General features: G+C 49.8%; 1 protein-coding gene across 7 annotated transcripts in view; it reads left to right on the top strand.

Moving 5' to 3' along the window:
• ZBTB40 (zinc finger and BTB domain containing 40) overlaps nt 1-21,095 on the top strand; it is a 45,101-nt gene extending 24,006 nt beyond the window's left edge. For 3 of the 7 annotated variants that reach the window (XM_055799490.1, XM_055799489.1, XM_027787525.2), the window contains exons 7-18: nt 1,331-1,467; nt 1,921-2,110; nt 3,036-3,169; nt 4,041-4,209; nt 8,478-8,882; nt 9,361-9,567; nt 10,366-10,530; nt 10,992-11,206; nt 11,781-11,943; nt 12,247-12,333; nt 13,300-13,520; nt 14,257-21,095. In XM_055799490.1, coding sequence (XP_055655465.1) covers nt 1,331-1,467; nt 1,921-2,110; nt 3,036-3,169; nt 4,041-4,209; nt 8,478-8,882; nt 9,361-9,567; nt 10,366-10,530; nt 10,992-11,206; nt 11,781-11,943; nt 12,247-12,333; nt 13,300-13,520; nt 14,257-14,448 — 2,285 coding nt within the window. In that variant the 3' untranslated portion in view covers nt 14,449-21,095. Of the gene's footprint in view, nt 1-1,330; nt 1,468-1,920; nt 2,111-3,035; nt 3,170-4,040; nt 4,210-8,477; nt 8,883-9,360; nt 9,568-10,365; nt 10,531-10,991; nt 11,207-11,780; nt 11,944-12,246; nt 13,521-14,256 lie in introns of those variants that run through there. The other 4 variants (XR_008746442.1, XM_055799491.1, XM_055799492.1 and 1 more) reach the window with 4 other exon arrangements.
• Nucleotides 21,096-21,525: the final 430 nt, after the last annotated feature.

The following is a 21,525-nucleotide window of genomic DNA, read 5'->3' as shown; positions in this document are numbered from 1 at the left end:
AATCTTCCATTGATTATTCCCACAGCCTGCCATTGCCTCCTTCACCATCCTGGAGTGCTTTCTTTTCTTAGTTGGCACCATATGTCATCTGGGTCCCAGAGACACACTGCTTGGTGAAAAGAAAATCCAGTATTTAGCTGCTTTTCTCCCAGGTAGTGCTGTGCAAATAATAGATCATTCTGTTTGGTACCGAACCACAATGATTAAAAGACCTAAGCACACAAAGAAAAAAATGTGCACAGATGTCTTGGGTGAACTACAGGTTTTTATTTTGGTTTCTCCTACAAATGTATAACTACGCATCTTCTCCAGTTTAGTAACTCCAACACTGAGGGGGGAAAAATCCTTTTCAGATTAATCTATTTGGCAATTTCCAGTTTTATTTATCAACTAATCTGGCGACAAGTACAATCATATGTTACTTTTGGTCTACAGTATATTTTGCCCAAGTTTCTTCATTATCCTGAATAAACACTGTTCCTCTTCCTTGAATTAGTCCATTGTGTCCTGATACTGGGGTGTCTTTAAAGGGTAGTGGTGTTACTCTGGAGGCATCCTTTCTCAGATTCATCAGGGCAAACCTCAGCAGACCCAGCTTGGAATGAGGTATGGGAGGAGGAAGGAATTCAGTTAAAAGTTGTATTTTTTTGGTGTAAGGGAGAGAAAAGGGTGTTGGTGTTGCTGCTGCTTTGCAATCACGAGTCTGATTTGTGTTCCCTTAACGTATTTACCAAGGGCAACTTAGCCTGCTAAGTTCTTGATTACCTTGGACCATCTGGGTGTTTGTAAAATGTTAGTATGTTTGATAGTTACAGACTGCTGAGACAGAGCATGTTGGAGAGCTCCTTGTTGGTGGAGTGCATCAAAGAATCTCACTTACAGACGTCTTCCAATGAAACTACAATTAAGAGTCAGTAATGGGGTCTCCTTGATTCCAGGGCATCAGAAGAGGCTGGTGAACGTCTTGAGGTGTTGTCTTCACAGACGAGGCCACATTTCCCTGCTGAATGTGGCTGAAAACTGAGATTTTCTTCTTCTGGGCTCAGACCAGAACTGGGACTTGGAAGGCATTTGGGTGCCAGAGATCTATTTTTGTAGGCATGTGTGGGCAGAGAATATTCTGTATTGTCTTTGATTCAGAGAAGTTTTGATTTGTTGTGTTCATCCTCTGCTTGCAAGTGAATCCACGTGTGCTTGAACGTAAGGCCCTGAGCATTAGTGACCCAGGGAGAGCTGGCTGCCTTGGTTTTTTCAGTCTCTAGCTCTGAAGCCCTTTGGGAAGATGCTGGAAATTGAGCTTATTTCCTTATTTTCATTCACTTGTATTTAGCCAAATGGAGCCCAGAGGATTATGGAGCCAAACTGTTGAGACGATACCGAGAAAACTTAGTGGAGCTTCTCACAGACACCCAGACGCTGCTGCAGGGCATCTCTGCTGCACAGAGCCTGGCTCCTGCTGAGAGAGAGGTAAGCAATCTCCTGCACGTGTGCAAGCAGATACTGAGCTTTAATCCCCATCTGGGATCCCTAACAAGTCCTGAGGACTTGATTTACTCCCTCTCAGTCATGGCCTGGTTTTGGTCAGTCCTCCATCAGGACTGTTTAATGATTCCTTAGTGTTCTGTAGCAGCAGTGAAGCAGGTAATGTATATAAAGCTGAAGACTGGCAGGTAAGAGTGGCTGATTTGGGCACTGAGGATTGACGCTCAGCTTTGGAGCGAGTTGAGGAAATGGCTGATGTGTTTGGGTGAAGAGTTGGGCTTCTGAGTGCTTACCACTTGGGTTATACCATAAACCAGGTCTTCAGCAGGGTGAGAGAAAGGGCATGTGCGTTTGGGGTGAGTCACGGTCGTGTCTAAGCGTGACAGAGGGTAGATGGACATGGTCCCTTGTTAGTGCCTTACTGTGGGTCTTTCCAAGGCGATGGAGCAGGTTGTGAAGCGTGAGGCTGGTGGTTTTGCCTCCCTCATTTCGGCAGCGCTGGAGGAGCGGTCTTTGTCGGTCTCTGCTGTTTGGCAGCTGCTGCTGGCTGTGCGGGAGCCCGCACCGCTGAACCTGCTCATGGAGGAGATCCGGAAACAACCCGGCGCAGAGTTTTTCTTCCAAGCAGGTAATGGCCTTGGTGTCCCCCCATACTCTCCTTGAGCTTCTCCCACTGCTGGTAGGAGCTGCTTTCTAACTCCCCACCCTCTCCCTGGCTGGGAACCTCTTTTATTCCAATGGATCTCAACACCTGTGTCCTCAGTGGAACAGCTGATCAGTTGGAAAAGCACTTTGGTCTGCAAATGTGGTTGCTTTGCTTGTGCCTCTGTGTCTTCAGGTTTTGTAATGAGCAAACCTTTTAAGAGCTGGCCACCATCATGCGCTAATAACCAGCTGGAGGCCCATCAGCCTGAAAGCATGTGTTTCACCAGAGGTCTGTGTGCAGCCCAGCACCCTGTCCTCCCCAAAGTCTCAGCCTCTGGCTTTGAGTTTTTCTACTTTAAAACCTAAACCGTGCTTTTCCCCCAAAATCATTGTCAAAATCTCATGCAAGTGTGAGGAGCGCTCAGTTTGGTGGTCTTGCGGGGCGGGAGGGGTGGGCTGTGCTCATCCCTGAGAAACAAGCACTTCTGGTGCATGGTTCATCCAGACGCTTTTTACGTGGCTATCCTTGGATGAGGCAAATTGTGCCTAGAAATCCCAGTTTCTCTGCCCAAGTCAGAATGGGATGTCTGTAACTAGGGCAGAGAAGAAATACTGGGTTTTGGGAGAACCATGCCTGCCTTTTGAGGTTGTCACCGTCTCTTCCATCAACATGCTTTGGAAAACCTGATCTCATCCAAAGTTAGACAAGCAGTGGGAAGTCAGGTCTGCTAGTATTTTATGTTGCATGTCAGTGCTGCAATTAGTATTACCAAAGCTTGCCTTGTAGAAGTCATTCCTGCTGTTAACAGCTCCAGGAGCGGCTGGACAAAGCTAAGCGAAACTAAGGCTTTCAGGTTCTCCTTGGTTTTGTGTTTTTAAATACCTTTACTTTTTCTTTTCATCTTCAGTGGCCACCAGCGAGAGCACAGCCATTGAGATCATCCTGCGGCACAGCAAACTGATCTCGGAGGCCATCCAGCAGAGAGCGGACCTGGAGGGCTTGGCTCCAGGGGAGGCAGGACTCACAGAAGCAGTAAAAGAGGTACGAGGGGACACTCTCGGAGCCACCATGGTTCAGGGCTCAGAGCATGGACAGGCCTTTAGTGTGCTTTGAAATCAAGGGATGTTATTTAGGTTGGGGAAGCCACCCAAAATAGTGGGTGAGTAGTGCCCCTCTGCTGCAGTGAGAGTGTGTTGGGTGTTTTATATAAATTCTGCAGGTGTCTTTAGGTAAAAGAAATTGCTGGCGAGATTCTCGGTTGGTGAAAATGTGAGTGTTCAAACACAATAAAACCATTTCAGCTCTGCAAGGGTGCTTAAGTCCTGCAGAAAGCAGAGCTGCCAGGGAGTGGGTTTCCATTTGAGCTGGCCGTTTGAGGGCATATGGGAGTGAAACATTCCTAGGCAATGCACTGCGGGTACCGTGATTGTGTAGTGTCCCAGAGTGCCTTGCCTGGTTTTACTGTGACAAGGAAAATGGGCTGTGTGTGTTAGTAACGAGCTGGCCTTTCCCACCAGGCAGTCTGTGGTCACTCATTCCTGCTCTGCCTGGCTGCTGCTGGAGATCTGGAAGGGTGAGGTAGATATGGGCAGGCACACCTCCTCTCCGTGCCAACAGGCACTGAGGAACTGCTCTTTCTATGGAAAGGTGGCTTTAAGTGAGCTAATACCAAAATGGAAAGTCTGAGAATTTGTTGAAACTTTAAAATCCTGAAATTCTCTAAGCTCATGCACATACATCTGTGGAGGGGCAAAGACCTGTATGGAAAGGGGTTTATCTGCTGGTTTCTGAAAGCAAGTTCCCAGCAGTAGAGATGAAACAAAAGAGGAATTGCCCTCGCTCCCAGACCATCCCGACCTTTCACAGCCCAAAATCTCTGTCATGTGATGTTTTCTTCTTCTTACTTCTCTAGCTACTGAGTATTTCTGCTCAGAAGGAAAGTTCAGAGGCCTCCTTGAAAGCAGCTCTGAGCACAGCCCAGGAGAAGTCTGTCCCGGCCATCAAGATCTGTCAGTTTCTGTGTAATGTCCATGAGTCATTCCCGGACCTGCAGCCAGTGATGCAGGAGCTGGGGCACGTGGGTAAGAAAAGCACAGGCTTTCATCCTTCTGTGAACTTTTACTGACAGTTATGGGGGTCTTGGGCAATTTGGTAGGGGACCTCGGTGTCCTGGTGGCCTGAGGTCATTTCACAGAACTACCCCTGGCCAGGTGTCGTGGTTGTACTTGCAGGAGGATTCGCAAGGGCGATCTCTGGATCCAGACACTGGAGTGTGCATTTCTCTTGCTGGTAAAATGCACCATATTGAAGTTTTGTGTGTTACGAGAGTTGTGGAGACCATAACTGACCCCATACCGGTATTCCCTAACTGCATTTGCACTTCTCCACCCCAGCCCTTGCTCTGGGAGGTGTTTAAACAACTTAGTTACGTAATTGGTATCTATATTGGTTTCTTTTTTAGAATTATTACCTTTAAGCTGTGGGGTTTCTTTGGCTCTTCCTGTACTGTTGGATCTGTATGAATTTGGACTTGTTACAATGCCTTGACTTTATATGTGTGTGTGTGGATACTTCACAGGCTGATTGCAGAAGGGTCACATTAGAGCACACTTGTCTCATGCAGAGATGACCGTGATGTTGCAGTTTGTAGTCCCAAACTATTTTCTGAGTTAATTTTCTTATAGTGCCTTAGTTTGGTCTTGCTATGTATACACTTTACAAAGCAAATGATCCCCTGCGAGGGTCCCACAGCAGTAGGGGAGTGTTACATACTGTACTAGTTTGGCAAATGTAGGAACGAAGCATATGCAGATAGCAATTTGGTGAACTCGAGAAACAAATGCATAGCAATAACCATGTGTGAGACCCTGCCCTGAGCTGTGGGATGCTTGCCTGCTGAGCTGAATTGTTATCTCTGCATCCGTCATTCGAAGGAAGAATGCTTAACAGAATTTCATGCTTTAATGAAAAAGGTAAGAGGGCCAGGAAGCTAACTGCAGGTTTTCAGTCTCTTGAAAAGGGTGCAAATGTGATTTGCTTGCTCTGTTTGCTCACGTACATTTTTCTGACATTGTGTTCAGTGCATCCAGGTTCTTTGGGCCGCAGAGTCCACTGCGATGTTACAGTGTGGTTTTTATCCAAGTACAGGCACTGGTTCAGCTCAGTTCATCCCTATTTACTCGTGGTGCCAGAGCTGCTTAGCTTACAGCACAGTGTGGAAACACTAGCAGATTGCTAGGTAGTTAGAGTAAGCAGCTTGTTATTAATGTCTTGTCTTGTTTTAGGGGTAGAAGGTTTAATTGCTTTGTCTGAAAATATAGATCAAGGCCACGATCAGTCTCTGAATGAACACAAGCCCCGTGGCTCTGACACTTACCATTGTTCTGTGTCTGACCGTGAAAGGCAAAGCTGATGTTCCCCCTGTGCTGGGAAGGGGCAGGGAGTGACCTGCCCCTGGGTCACTCTCTGCACCCCAGATTTGTTAGCTTGCCTGCTTTCTTGAGCAATGAGGAAACGTTGTTGACATGGTAGATGGGACTGGGTGACTGGGAGCACTGCACGTATAGAATAAACTGAGGATCTGTATTACTGCTCTAGCTGTTGGGCTTGGAGGGTGACAGCGCATGCTCTGCTCCCCTTTCTTGACTCGATGGCCTTAGTGGTCTCCCTGGGAGATGTCCTACACTGTAGACCCAGCATTCATGCCCAGTTCAGATCTAGGTCCCTCTCTTCTAACTCCACCAAGAGCTGCCGCCAATCCAGTTGGCTTTTTCACCTGGTCATGGCTCTGATGAAGATTTCCAGAGAAAAGGTGATTTCCTCTTATCTGCCATTCCTTCTCTGTCACCTTCTGATGCTGCAGGCATTGTCCCACTCTCCTTGACCCTGTCTGACCATGGCATGTGCCAGGGCTGATGCCCAATGGACTCTAGAGGAGGTAAGCCAACAACAACTGCACATACCTGTGAATGTGCAGCCCACCTTAGCTCCTGGGACACCTTGCAGTGCTTGCCAGCGAGGGACCTGGGAAGCCAGCTAGATTGCTCTGGCAGATGCCTGCTTCTTTGGCACTAATATCAAAGAGAGCAGACTGCTGTTACTAAGTGTCTTTGCAGGGCTTCATGCCAAGGTTGAGACAAAATCAAGCAAGAAACAATATAAAAATGAAGAGCCCTGGAAAAATGGTATTTACTTGGCAAAAACACGTATTCTGTATGAAATGTCCAGAGGAAGATTGCCAATTACCACCCCTTTTTGGCATCCTATGGATCTTTATGCTGAGCTTCCATATCTTAATTTCCAGGTCAGTCTCCTCAGCTCTCATATCACTGCTTACCAGCTCTAAATGTTGCAGGTGGCTTTATGGATTGATAGCCATGTGTCTCTTGGCAAGAGATATGAATGATAACTCCGGGCTTCATGTTTGTGGGATGTGAGCTTCCGCTTGAAACGGAGGTCTTACATTTCTGAAGAACGCCTGCTGCATGGAGATGTGTACAGATTACCTTTATACATGAAAGCAACAATTTTTACATGTCTACTGAAAAAAATATATTCTGATGCTTAATTTAGGTGAGCTGAAGCACTTGGAAGACACTAGGCCTCCCTGTGGAGGGAACTGTCCACGGCCATCGCCAGCCACGGTCAGCATTATCGAAGTAATGTGTTGGTTTCTTTGGTGGAGGTACAATATGAAATCTGTTGGCTTCTCCTTGGGTCCCTTCTGTAGTCAGAGCACTTTCACTGTTGGCAGCTGGTGCGTGCAAGGACAAGGTTTGGCTCTTCCAGCCAACTCCATAACTTCCTCTCTAGCCATCTGCTTTCCAGGTCTCTGTACAGTCACTTCTTTGGAGATCACGTTTGTCAAGATAAGTCTCACTTTCATATCTCAGAAATGCGTCAAGAACTCTAGCAAAAAGGCTTTTCCTCTGCATAGTCTTGTGTTTAAAAAAGACAGTTAGCATCTACCTGGCCTGAGTCAGCCCCTGGGATCATTAAATCGGGGGGTCTGCAAGCAAAATGCCATTCTCCCCTGTAAAAGTTCTGCATTAGAAGCTATCGTGCGTGTTGTGTTAAAACTCCTCTTCGTTCATCTGACTCTGGGTACAGCCCTGCTGCCGTGGCACTTCTAGACATTTCCAGTCCTGGTTTCCTTAGTGCTTATATCTTTCTCCACATTCATCCTGCCCAGCAAGATGATTCTTTTTGACATTCACATTTCGTGGAGGCTAAAAGATATTTCTTCACTTGGCTCAGAAAAACTGACAGTGTTAGTTGTAGGGATGTGAGAAGAGGCTTTTAGAGGTGAAAGATGCATATTGCTATTGACAGAGCAGGACAAACTGGACACCAGTCTTTCTGTCTATTTTTCTGCCTTGATGTGTTCACAGGGTGGTGGGTCACACTTGACATCTTAAGATTTCCAAGTCTGTTGGAATATGTCATCTGGTTTCTAACTGGTTGGAAATCTGGGGCAGTAGCGCTGTGCAGGGAGGACGCTTTGCTGAGCTCTTCCCATGGTGAGGAAGGCAGAAATGAAGTTTTGCAAACACAGGCTGAATTTCCTGTGTATGGGCAAAAGGAGAAGTCTGCGCTGGTTTCCATGGCCACACAGTTGCATGGTTCTCATTATAGCAAAGAAGCCAAATATATCTGTTTGTATTTTGATTTCTTCCATACGTACATTCCCTGTGGGTCTTTTCTGTAGATTGAGATCCTAGGTGAATTTTCCAGCGTGTGCTTTTTGAGATGATAGTGTTACAGGGACTCAGAAAAGCATTAGACTTTATAAGAAGTGAATGTAATGAGCGATTTAAAATACCTTGGGGCCCTAACCAGACGACTGAAAAGGGTCGTAGCAAGATTATCTGTTCCCTTTCAAAGAGTTTGCTTTTGGGAAGTGTTCCTGAGATTTCTTGTAATTAATGGCTGGGTATCCACTCTCAATGGCAGACTTAGACAGTATCATACCTGAGGCTCAGATCTTCAAACATTTAAGCACTGCTGTAACGTCATGTCTCAGAGCAGGAGGTAGGTGCTTGGAAGCAACAGTTGTTCCTGTTTGAGGAGCAAGCTTTGTGGAGAATCTGGCCCTGGCTCTTGCCATCTCATCCAGCCCCCGGTATGTGTGGGTGGAGAAAGTAAAGGACCACTTTTTCATGCATCGTGGCCACGGCCGCTTTTGGGCAGAGCCATGTGCCACTGTTGTGGTGGGACAGCATGTCCTCTGTGTGTCTGTTATTACTGTGCCGGGACAACTGTCTGTGTTGGAGACAGGAGAAAGTTGACTTGAGAGGCTGGTGCCCAGTCCTACTGGTCACCACTGAAACTAGAATTGCTATTTCCATAGGTCTCTTGACTGAGGGAGGCGGGGAGAAACCTGGGATCAGGAAGTGGAAGGTGAATAGTGAATCCCAAGTTGAAGCTCTGGGCAAAGGTGAGGACAAAGAAGGAGGTGCCAGTGCCAAGGAGCTGAAGGAACACCAAGAAAAAGCTTCTTCCAAGAAGAGTTTTGTCTGCAAAGCTTGTGATAAGACCTTCCACTTCTACTGCCGCCTGAAGGTGCACATGAAACGTTGTAGAGTGGCCAGAGGAAAGCAAATCCAGTGTAAGGACTGCAGCGAGGTCAAATCGACAAAGAAGGAGCTGGAGAAGCATCAGTTGGAGGTCCACGGGGTGGTGGGGGTGGCCAAGAAGAAGAAGCGCCTCCCTGTGTCATGTGACATCTGTGGCCGAGAGTTTGCTCATGCCTCAGGTAGGGTTGGTGGGAGAAAGGCTGTTCAGACAGAAATCTGGATAATGTAATAGAGAGTCTGAAACCTCCTCCTCCTCCCTGCAGCTCTGTGAGTGAGAAATGCAGCTCAGCTCATTTCTCCTGCCCCACTGAGCACAACCGCTTTCTGATTAGTTCTTCTCTAATTGGTTTTCCACATGGCTCATCAAGGAAAAGTGGGGCTACTGGCAAATTTGAAAGCCTCCAAAAATAATCAAGCTGTTCCGATTCTGTGGGTGGTTTAGCAGGATGAGTAAGAGGAGTTGAGTCTCTTTGCCCGCCCTGTTTCTGTCACAATATGCTGGTGGCCTCTGGGCTGGAGGACACTGATGGACCCCCGGTGTCACAGGTGGGCTGGTGGACCTCCAGGCTGGGGGGAGCAGTTCCTCTGCAGCAGGGTCAGGCAGGGCTGGCACTGGGTTCCACCAATGCCACCTTGGTCTCCTGCTTGCCCCCCCAGGGATGCAGTACCACAAGCTGACGGAGCACTTTGATGAGAAGCCCTTTTCCTGTGAGGAGTGCGGGGCCAAGTTCGCAGCCAACTCCACGCTGAAGAACCACCTGCGGCTGCACACGGGGGACCGTCCCTTCATGTGCAAGCATTGCCTGATGACCTTCATGCAAGCCTCAGCCCTTGCCTACCACACCAAGAAGAAGCATGCTGAGGGTGAGCCTTCCCCACAGAATCCACCCCTTTTGCCCAGTTCCTCCATCTGCCTCCTGGCTGCTTGCTGCATCCGTTGGGGGACCCCTGGGTGTAACAGGCTGCTCCCAGATTTCCTTTACCCGCATGGTTTTGTCTGCAGTTCCCCACTTGCCTTTCCCCCATCCCCTTGTACAGGTCTTTTGTTTAGCGACCCAGTTAGCTGTCCATCAAGAGGATCTTCCTCTTCCTCTGCCTTCCTTGTTTTCTCCTGAGTAGCTCCTCTCTGGCCTGTCAGATCTAGACTCCTGCAATGTTTCTTCCTCCCTCGGGTTAACCTCCTTTCTCCTGCCCTTACCTCTGGCTGAATTTCACATAGTTTTTCTTGCCAGTGCTTCTCCTGCCCCTGCACTCAGCCCCATGTGCTACTGGGGCTTAGGCATGCCTCTTCCAGCTGATGGGCACAGAGGATGCATCGCTGTGTTTGTAATAAGTACACTTGGGGGTGTTTCCTACTGTTGCATAAGTGTGATGTAGCTGGGCAATTAATTCTGAATGTGAGACACACCAGTGTGTAGTACTTCCAGAAGTATGTAGTACCTCTGGATACTTGAGGTCTGTAGTAATTTAATACTCCCTGTGCAGGTGTGGTTTTTGCCACCACCTCTAGGGCCCTTTTGACCCTGTGCTGAGATGCTCTGGCTACCCCAGGGAAGCCTGTCCACTTTACGGTCTCCTCCCTCTCCCTCTGAAATTCGGAATTAGTCCAGACAGAGCTCCTGTCCTGGTAGGTGCAGGCTTTCACCCTGGGTGTCACTGCAGGGAAGATGTACGCCTGCCAGTACTGCGACGCCGTGTTCGCCCAGTCCATTGAGCTGTCGCGCCATGTCCGGACTCACACGGGGGACAAGCCGTACGTCTGCCGGGAGTGTGGGAAAGGCTTTCGCCAGGCCAACGGGCTCTCTATCCACCTCCGGACCTTCCACAGTGAGTGTGGCCAGCTGCCTCCCTGGCTTGGGCAGCCCAGCCTGCAAGGCATGGCTTCTGCAGGGTCATGGCAGACCCGTCTGTGCCAGCAGAGGCTTGTGCAGGTGTTACTGGTGTCTGCAGGCTGGCTGTCTGTCTCATGGTGGGGTTTTTCCCTCGCAAGAAAAGCAAGACTCTTTAGTGGTTTGATGCTGTGAGTAGGGTTATCCCAAACAAAATGTTAAGGGTGGCTTCCAGCAAACCGCAAGCTGCTGGGAACCCATCATGGGAAGCTGTAGGTGAGCAGGAGCAGCAACATCTTTAATGCAAAGCCAAAACTCCAGTGCTAGTTTTCATCTGGGAAGTAACAAGCACTTCTTTGTCTTTTCTTTCCTCCCTCTGTGAATTCCCCTCTTAATTCTTTTCTTTTTTTCCTTGATTTCTTTGCCCCCTGTGGTTTTTATTGTGTTCCTGGGTGGCAGACATTGAAGATCCCTATGACTGCAAGAAGTGCCGGATGAGCTTTGCCACCCTGCAGGAGCACCGCAAGCATGTCCATGAAGCCCACTCCCGGGAGTATCACCCCTGCCCTACCTGCTCTAAAGTCTTCAGTGCCCCGTCACTCCTGGAGCGCCACATGGTGACCCATGTTGGGGGAAAGCCCTTTAGCTGTGAAATCTGTGACAAAGCTTACCAGGTGAGCTGGTGCAGCAAGGATTTGGTCTCATGTGCTGGAGGTTGCCGTTGCCCACTCCTGTGCCAGGATTTCTTCTGGCCATGTGCACTGAGTGCAGCAGTCTGGGGTCAGCAGAGGGAAGAATTGCACAGAGGAGGCAGAGTGCAGGGAAAAGACAGGTCCATGAAGAGAGATATGGGCCGTGACTGCAAAGGGCTACCTGCCTGCCTCGACCCTCAGGAATCTCTTCCACCCAGGGTTCTAACTGGCAGGAAGCGTAGGAATAAAAATACTCACGTTGCAAATGGTGTGCTTCAGTGGGAGTGTGTGTGGGAGCACATTCCTACAAGGGAACAAAAATGCACACCGAAAGGAGACCTGCAGTGAGATGAGGATGAGGGATTCAGCAGTGTTCAGCTCTTCAGGGGCAATGGAGAAACAAGTGAGGTGTTAGTCTTGTGTGGGAGGATGATCAGGTCTTGTACCCCCTGAGCACAACCCCACTGTTACTGTTGTTTTCCATGCAGTTTCTTGCTGTCGTGATGCCCTGGAACAGCTTTGGTTTATAACCATGATTTGATCCTTATCATTGCAGCAGTTGTCAGGGTTATGGTATCACAACCGGACCCACCACCCTGATGTCTTTGCAGCTCAGAATCACCGCTCCTCCAAGTTCTCCTCCCTGCAGTGCAGCTCCTGTGACAAAACCTTCTCCAGCACTGCTGCTCACCGAAAGCATGTCAAGGCAGAGCACACAGGTAATGGCCCATTCGTTAGCGAGCAAAACCACATGGTGACTGGCAGAGATGTATTAAGAACTCTGATAGGACAAGGTTGCACATCCCATTTGCCTGCAAATCGAAGTAGATTCTTTGTATCCTGTAGCAGTGTCTTCTGCCAAGTCTCATCTCGGCATCTTGCAGCTCACTGGCTCTCCTTTTGCTGCCCTGTCTCCAAGGATGCTCCTGTGTGGTGTTGCTGAAATATTAGAGCTCTGGTTCAGAAGGTCTCTTGCAGAAGACCCTGGGAACACACTTTTCTGTTCTTGGCCTTGTTTGCAGATGTGAAGTTCCATGAGTGTGAGACATGCAAGGAGCTCTTCCCCACGCTGGCTCTCCTGCAGGTCCATGTGAAGTGCAGGCACTCAGGTCTGTCACATTTGTTGTTGTTCATGTTACCTTGTGAGCAGTGACTGCTCCTCTCAGTGGGTGATGTCTAAGCTGTAAGTGGGAGAGTGAAGATGGGCATGGTAAGGAAACAGAAAATGCAGAAAAAACTGGAAAAGCACTGGTTTCAGTGAGGCTGGGATGTGCTTGTTAAGCTTCTGGAGCCACTGGAATCAAGAAGGGTTCTGGATTTGCTTGTTACAGCAGAGAGCTAAGTGTAGGTGACGAGATACCAGCACAGAGAAACGAGGAACTGAATCCTGAGCACTGGGGTTTGTGGAGGATAGAGCTAGTGGGAGACGGCGGGGGAAAAAAGGGACTTAAGCACCAGAAAGATCACAGAGGGACCTGGGCTTGGGGAGATCCGTCAAGGGCCCTTTGGTAAGTGTGCAAGCTGAAGGCTGTGAGGGCAGAGTGAACTGGCAGACCGGACTGCTACAAAAGATTGGTCTGCAGGGCTGTGCATAGGATAGCAGGAGAGGAGATGGATCAGGAGACATTAAAAGGGGCAGCCAACAGCAGCCTGGGGAGTAAGGAAGGAGAAGACCTAGACAGAGCGCTCTCTGAGAGGGGAGAGCCCCTGGGGTGGATGATGGGTTTGCAATAGCTGAACTGGGTGGTGCAAGCCAGACCAACAAGGAGCAGTGACAGATGGTGCAAGGAAACAGGAAGAAGAGATTTCTGTGGGAAGGGACAGCCACAGCTACAGTCAGGTACACCAGCCCGGCTTCTGAATGCCACTGCTGCGGGGAGCTAGAGCTAAAACGGACCTGAACAGCCATAAACTGACAAACGGGTGTAGCTAGGAGAAGGGACACTGGCACATGCTGTGCCCCGAGTCCCTGGTGGGTTTCAGCTCTGTGTGTCCTGGCTATTTGCAGCTCCCTGTGCCCTTGGGCTGACCCTGACCACCGCAGCCCCAGCTCAGGGCACTGCTTCTCCCCCCAGGCTCCCAGCCGTTTCACTGCTTGTACTGCTCAGCATCCTTCCACTTCCCGGGGGCCCTGCAGAGCCACGTCACCAGCGAGCACTTTAAGCAGACGGAGAGCACCTTCACCTGCGAGCTCTGCGGGGAGCTTTTTCCATCCCAGGGCGAGCTGGAGGGGCACTACAGCGCGGAGCATCCCAAGGTGGTTTTCTCCCAAGCCACCACAGCCCAGATCGTGCAGGTAAAGGCAGCTCTCTGCTGCACCCCCTGCAGTTGTTTATCCATCTTCCCCATCCAACCTGCTTATTCTGCCCAAATCCGCCCTCTGGCTCCTGTCACCCCTTCTGCTCCCTGATTCCCCCTTCTTAAAGGGGTCCAGGATGCAAGCCCCCTAGCCCACCTTGCTTTGGGATTTCTGTGCTAGTGTGAGGTGGACTCGCTGGAGGGGAAGCAGCTCAGTTCTGGTTTTCAGGAGCCAAGGCGGGGAGGGTGTGTGCAGAGGTGCCTGATTACTCAGAGGCTACTAAAGCCCACATGACCTACCCTGTGGGATTATGGCTGTTTTGTTGGAGGCCAAATGCTGGGCTTGAACCCAGACTCTCTCTACTCAGTCATCAGTGGAGGACAGCTCCTTGGATGAGGGAGCCCAGTATGCAAGATTCCTTGGGCTGGCATTCCTCTGGCATTCCTCCAGTCGATAATCACAGAGTGTTTATTGTCTACAACTGCTTATGGAGCTAAATTATAGCAATTTTGTGGAGAGAAATATTTAAATTGCTCTCCTGTCTTCTCTTTTGCATCATCTGTGTGTGTGGTTTGGTGTTTCCCATTAGTCTCATGCCTATTGTAATTGCAGACCTCTGGTGTGAAGATAAATGTTATTACCACAGCTGAGGCTGGGAAAGATGTGGGTAGGAAAGCGGTTGTGGGGAAAGTGGTGCTGTAAGCGTCTGACTCTCACGTCATCTTTCATGCAGGTGATTCAGACGTCGGAGCAAGGAGCAGCAGAACATATAATTTCTTTTGATGACTCCCAACTCGCTGGCTCCCAAGTCTTTGTGACGTTGCCCGAATCCCAAGTGAGCCAAACTGGCTCTGAGCTGGTGGCTGTGACTATGGAGGACTTGTTTGATGACAAAGTCACTCTGATTTGTGAAGAAACCAAGTGACAGTGAGTGGCGGGTGCCCATGTGTGGTGCCCAGTATCCATTAGACTCATTGAGGAGCTGTACCTCAATGTGCTGCTCCATGAGGGAGATTCAGGGTTTCTTTGGGAAAGCAGCCCCACGTATGTGATGCTGCAAAAGAATTGTCATGCAGCAAGCCCAGCATGGCCAAGGACAGGAGAGGTTTCTAGGCATTCACAAGGGCCTGGGAAATCTCCCTGCAGTCAGCAGCTACCAGCTCAGGTGAGCTGGACCACCCGTCTCTCCTGGCTCAAGAGAAATAAAGCAACAGAGGGGAAAGATGGGAATTGGGTGTGTTCATGTGTGTTCCTCCACTGCTGTGAACAGAGTGGAAGGGAGGGCACTAGTGTGGGACAAAGTTGGGGTGGTATGGGTGTGTGAAACCAAAGAAAAAGCTGTCCTGAGAGTTCGAGCTGGAGATTTTTGTGGCTGAATTAGTGATGTGCTCGCAGGTATCTGTTATTCTGCAGGGTGAGTAAGGGCTGCTTTGTTTCTTCTGTTGCTCTCCCCCTGTACCGCTGTGCTGCCTAGAAAAGTCCTCTAGTGCAAAGCTGACACTTGGACCTCTCTGCTCCAGCAGAGACTTCTTGGGAGTTGTGCTGAATGGCTTCATGGCTGTTTAGATAGTATTTTGTGTAGCACAGGTCTGATCCCATCCATGCTTTTGCCGCGGCTGTCCGTTACAAATAAGGGTCACAGGCAGGTCTGGGCATCCATGTCCCCTCTGTGAGCAAACAGCCCTGAGATCTCCCACCCCTTCTCTAATCCACTGAGGACATGCTGAAGCTGCCACATCTGAGAAAGAAGCTGTGCCAGCATCTCAGGGCCCCTCGTCACTGTTATCAGTGGCTTGGCACTGATGAAGGTATTTGAGTGTGCAATAGCTGCTGTGACTGCACATAGATGTTCCCGGTGGCACACAGGGCATTACTTTGTAAAATGCATTCAAATACCTACTGTAAAGTTTGCTTCTCTGGTGCCAGCATGATGCAGCAGCTTCATTGCAGCACGCTGGCCCCTTTAAGGCTAAATTTCATAAAGCTTTTTATCTGCAGTTTCCTAAAATATAATCTGATAATTAATGGTTTGCTGAATCCATTATGAAGTGCAATTAGATAGATGCGGGGTTCCTGTGGCTCTGAGGGGACTGGTAGCATTTATCTTCCTTTCCCTCATGCCAAAAGGTTGAGCCCTGCCACTGCGATATTTACATACTGAGCAGTGATCCCTGCTGCATCTTGCAGCCCGAGACCCTGTGGTGAGCAGTGCCCATTTTATCATGCTGCCCAGAGCCACAGGAGCGCAGGAGATGAACAGATTGGAGTTTTCCAGCAGCATCTTGTGCTGGCTGCTCCCAGCCTCCAGGCAGAAATGGGTTGCACAGGAGCCTGCCGAGGCATTTGTGCCAGTGAGAGTTTGTTGTTCCCGTTACAACTTGAAGAGAAGAAGCAAACAGCAAGGGGTGCTCCCAGGAGAGGGGCTTGGTGCAGCTGATGTTCTGCATGGCATTGCGTGTGTGTGTGGCAGCAAGGGTATGACCCTGTTGAGGTGTTGCACATGGCTTGAAGGGCTCTCACCTTTCTCCTCTTCGGTTGCATGCACGGCTTGTCCCCCAGGCTTTGTGGAGATGGTGAAATGGAGGAAGCCGAGGTTGTCACTGAATCCAGGAATGACCAGGAGATGGTGCTCAAGGTCTTGAGGATTAGTGCTGTTGGCCAGGTGCCTCTTCACCTTTGCTGGAGCTTCTTTCAGCCTTCCCAGGCCTTCCCCAGCTCCGGGGCTGGAAGGTGCATTGCCCTTGAGCCACTGCAAAGCTGAAGGACAACTCCAAGCCCTGGACAGGACACCTCCAAATCCTGGATACCACTGCTTAAAGAAGAGCCTGAAACTAGGCTGTGGCCACCTGTGGAGAGGGTAAAAAACATCTGTTAGTGAAGTGGTGAAAAAGCCTGGGACCTGCCTTGGCCAGGAGGAGAGGAGGAGGGGAGCTGCTGGAGACCATCTCATGCCTGCCTGGACACAAAAGAGCTGTGTGTGATTAGAATGAGCATGGGGATAATGACAGAACAAGCCAGTATGTCTTTTGTCAGATGGTCTCAGAGCAGATGTGTTGGGAGGGAAGCAGTGGATTTTGTCCCACAGGCTGGTAGAGATGGAAGCTGTTCCCCCTTTTCTGGCTCTGGCGGGGCTGGAAGTCCTGCACAGGCTGTGTCAGTGCTCTGGAGCAGGGGATGAATTGTCCAGGTGATGCTTTGCAGATGTCCTAGCCTCCCTTTGGGAACCAATATCTGCAGGGAGCATTGCAGGTGAAGCTCATCTCCCTGAAAAACTCTGGAGGAAGAGTAAAGATTTAGCAGGGTTTGTGGAGAAGTGGCCTTATTTATAGCCCTCCAGTAAGGCAGAGGGAGCTTAGCTAGGGAAGAGCCTATAAGTGATGTGTTTTGGCTTTGATCCATTTGGTCCCTGTTTACCAGGTGTTGTCACAGTTGAAGGAGGACAGTGTGGATCACACACCAGGCATGGTTCAGGCTCGTGTCTCCTGTTTAGGGCCATCTCTCCTGCCTTTGTGCCCAGCAAGAGCCTGCATGGATGTATCCTTGGCAGAGTCCTGCCAGCAGTATACACCCAGTGAGAGCTCTGCAGCTGTACAGAGACCATCAAGCATCTCCTGTATCATTATGAGGAGGTAACAACTCAGATCCCCCTGTTTCAGTTCCTTCTTGATGGATGAAATATGCACGTCAGTGCAAACTGCAGTGTTAGCAACACCTATGTCCTACCTGGGAGGAAGATGTGTTTCCCAGGGCACATTCTGGCTTGGTGTGCACAACGCTGAAGGTGCTGATCACTAGCAATTTCTTGCTATGCTGCATATTATCTTTTTCTCTGTAAAAATAAAACGTGGAGATTGAAAGATGTAGCTACAGAGTGTCATGTGAAGAAATTGACTGGAAGGAAAAATCCTTGTTTCTGAAAAGATGATTTTTGCAGGTCTACCTCCAGGTGCTGGGTGACCCGTTGGGTTTTGCAGGGTCCTGTGCCCCTCTTGACCTTGGTGCCGTCCTCTGTAGGGAAGTGAAGGTGCTGTCACGTCAGGCTGGTGCATGGCACTGTCCTGCCCTTCGCTGTCCCGCTGTTGAAAGTGCCAGATGCTTTTGGAAAATGAGCAGAGTGCCTGTAACAGAAGCCTGGGGAGTAGCATCCCATTAGATCAGTTAATGATTATATATCTCTTTGCATTAATTGGTGCCATTTAGAGTGCAGGACTAAGCTTGTGACTATTAGGAAATGTCTGTTTTCTGCACGAATTTCATTCTGACCTGGTGTCTGTCCTGTTCGCTGAAGGATCCTTTGGAAAAGGCAGGGTGCCGCTGGATACGGCAACGACTGTCAGCAGCCCTCACTTGGCATTTCCCAATGCAGGTGTAGTTTTGGAGCCCCAAGGTGTTATTTCAGCACAGTATATGCAAATTCCATGCTCTGGGCTTTGTTTGTTTGTTTGGGTTTTTTTTCTGAATCCAACCCATCTATGATTAGGTACAAAGATGATGCTGCCTTACCCAGGAACAAGGGATGGAGGTGGTGGTGGGAGCTCAGATGTTGCTTGAAGCCTCTCCTGGGGGAGAGGAGGAGGAGGGCAGGTCCCTGTGGTCTGAAACCTGTGTGAGTTGGGCAAGCCCTGGCAGCCCCTGCACCCCGGCTGATGCTGATGTCTTGGCAGATTGCATTACTGGGCTGGTAGGCTGCCAGCACGTCCCCAGCGATTCCAAGCACTGGAAAAGGGAAGCGATGTTTCCAATGGCCTCCAGCTCAGCAAACACCAAGCAGCATTTCGCAGGGCAGAGATTAGAAGCTGCAGCAGCCAGAGGGAATTCCCTCTCCCGATTATCAGTGGTTTGCTGTGGACGGGGAGAGCAGAGGTGCTTCCCTGGGATATGGGCTTGGGAACCTTTTGTAATGGGGAGGAGCAGGCTGGCTAATGGAGGGGGCTCGGCTGCCTCTCCAGCATCGGTTAATGCATCTAATCCCCCAGCACAGTCAGCTGTACGGTGCCTCGTTGCAGTAAGTCCCCGCAATTCCTAATTTCCTGTCTTAAAACAGTAATTCCTTTTATCGGGTCTGCACCCAGCCTTTCGCACACGCTGAGAGTGCAAGCTGAAGTTCTCTCTTTGCTTCCCTGCACCATTTATGATCCCTCAAAGCAGGAAATCTGCCCAGGTTTCTAATCATATTTAAGCAAACCTGATAAAGTGTAGCTCTTAGTCCATTTAATACGAGACACATGGATGCTGTGTAGCACCTGCTGTTAGGCTGCTATATATAGCTCTCATCTACCAAAGGGAGTGGGGCTGGGAAGCACCCAAGGGTCCCACCATGGCACCTGTTTCTGTGACCTGCAAGGAAACAGAAAGTCCTTGCTGGCAAAGTGTGCAGGCGAGACAGAGCCTGGAAAAATGATAAGGAGCAGCGGGGATCTGCATCGCCTGGCACGTGGGCTGTGTCGAACTGTGTGCATCTTAGTTAGATACCCAGCCTGACATTTAGAGACACTGGGAAGAGGCGATGCTGATGTGGAGAGAGGACTGTGGTCAGGCTGTCTGAGAGCATCCTGAGGTGTGCCAGTCGTAACCGGAGGCGTGCGGAGCCGTGAGTGATGTTTGGGGGCTTTAGTAGCTGCTCTTGGCAGAAGCTGGAAGGTGTTTACTGCTGCCCCCTGCTCTGAGCATTGCTGCAACTAGATGTCATTCCCCTACAGCTGCTCATCTACGGCAGTGTGTGGCAAGTCAATGACAAACTGAAGGCTGTGTAGGAAACAACTGCCAGCGCAAGCTGGAAAATCTGCCTTATTGCATGAGAGTGAAGGAGCTTTAATTGCTCCATGTGGCTAAGGAGTGAGCTGGTAGCAGCCGTCACCCCCCCAGTGCCAGGGGACTGTGCTCACTCCCATCTCTGTACTTTAGCAAAGTGCTGAAGGGCATCCTTGCTAGTAAGGGTCCATCTGTACAGAGCACAAATGCTTAATTTGCCTTATTTTCCTTCCCCTCTCGGATACCCTTGAGATCGCCAGCATTGAGGGCAGTCCAGACAGTGACCTTTTCACTTCTAACAGGAGCAGTCATTCCCTGTCTTGTTCCTGGGGTGCTCAGGGTCAGGTTTGTTGGCCGATATTTCCTTCATTCCCTGAATCAAGGATATTTAGAGCCCGGCAGCATATGGGAAACCTGGTCTGGGCCGGCTGGCTGCTTGTGTTCTTCTTTTGTGCTTCCCACACCTTCTCCCACTGGCCCCAGCACCCCTTGCAGATGGGGAGGGCTGGGCAGGATGGCTCTGTTGTACCCATCCTTGCTTGGAGCACAAAGGAGCTACCAACAAATGGGTCTGTCCAGACAGATTAGATCTAGTTTGGTGCTGTGCAAAATCACATTGGCCCACAGGTCTTGCAGCCACTGGGGCCTTCCTGCCAGAGATGGAGTTTGCTCTCCTCCTCTTGGCTGTAATAAGGTGAGCAGAGCTCTGCCTCAGGTTTCAAACTGCCTGTGGAGATAATCCGTCCCTCCAGCTGTGCCGAACCTGCTAACGGGTATGACGATGGCTTTCCCTGACATGTGAATCTGGCTTTCTCTGCCCAAGGAGGCCAAGGCCATATGCCACCTACTCTGTGGCGGTGGCCTTCTCGGCCAGCACTTTGGTAGGGAAGAGTTGAGCTCCAGTCCTTGCCAGCCACCCTCACTCCTTGACTTTGCTGTGCTTCACCTGGACAAGGTCTCCCTGTAGGTTCACCCCAGCCCTCCACCCACCCTCACCTGGCTTCTCATCACCCAGAGTATCTTCCCCAAAGCTTATCCCGTGGAGATGGTGCATCTTTGATATACACTTGCCACGAGCTGATCCCCGTGCAGGGCTTTGCTGTCTGTAGAGACTACACATGGATGCACATCTGGAAAATCTCCAGTTGCCGATAAATAACTCCCATTCTGGCCTTCTGCAGGAGTCACAAGGATGGCTCTGTGCCGGGTGAAAGATGGGGGGGATGACCAGAAGGACCCCCTTGGCAATTACAAGCATGTGGGTTGTTTTCTTTATCCAACTTGTATTTTCATTTCTTCTAGCTCAGAGGCTACAGTTGAGACGGTATTTAGAGCAGAGCAGCCCTGTCAGTTGATACTTAATGCCATAATAATACTGCACTGGTTTAGCCCATTGCACTTCAAACCTTAAGTTGTTGCTTTTGTCTCTGAACATTTAATAGCTGTCGCTGCTGAGCTGTCCAGCGACACACAGCTTTTTCCAGCGTGGTTGTAGATGATAGTGAATGTGGCGATACACAGGAGTAGGTCAGATGATCCCTATGGCATGCTTGAACTCCCATTTATCAACACTACGTTTCCCTTGCAGCGAAACTGGTCTCTGTTAGCAGTGAATTCCCTCTGCAGCTCCCCACAGCCTCTCTCATCGACTAACCCAGATAATCCTCTGCTATCTGCCACATCTCAGTAGATCTATTAAACACACAAAGTTCTGGTTTCCTTGTGCGTAACCAGGGTAGGTTACAAGATTTTGAATCCCCCAGTGCAGGATACTGTCAGTTTTATTGAAAGTCTAAATAAACAAACCACTTTTAAAATCCATTTCTCAGTGGTTTGAGAAGGGCTTTTCTGTTTTGGAGGTGAGATGTTGCCGTTCACTTGCCGGGCTGGTTCAGGTTATGGGTGATACAGCTGACCAGGAGCTGGTGCTGCTGGTGGGACCCTGTGGTAGGGGGTTGGATATGGGATCCCAGGAGCTTTGCACAGGTGGGGGTGGGTCTGCCTACAGCTCTAGCAGAGGATGAGGACAGGTAGCACTTGTTTCGGGGGTTCACAGTAACTTACTTTCAATGCTGAAGAAACCAAACCATCAGCCCTGCTGGGTGCCCAAACTCTTTTTGCATGTGTCCCTCTGGGATACACACAGGTGACTGCCAAGCTTTGCCAGGCTCGGTCCCCTCCTCCACTTAAGTCTTAGGAGGGCCAGCAGAGCAGGGAGCACAGAGAGCGCGTTACTGCTGATACTGCTCAT

Source organism: Falco peregrinus, chromosome 3 (genome assembly GCF_023634155.1).
Source record: "Falco peregrinus isolate bFalPer1 chromosome 3, bFalPer1.pri, whole genome shotgun sequence".
NCBI lineage: Eukaryota > Metazoa > Chordata > Aves > Falconiformes > Falconidae > Falco > Falco peregrinus.
Note: the sequence above shows the minus strand (reverse complement) of the source record. Positions and strands in the feature narration are given on the sequence as shown.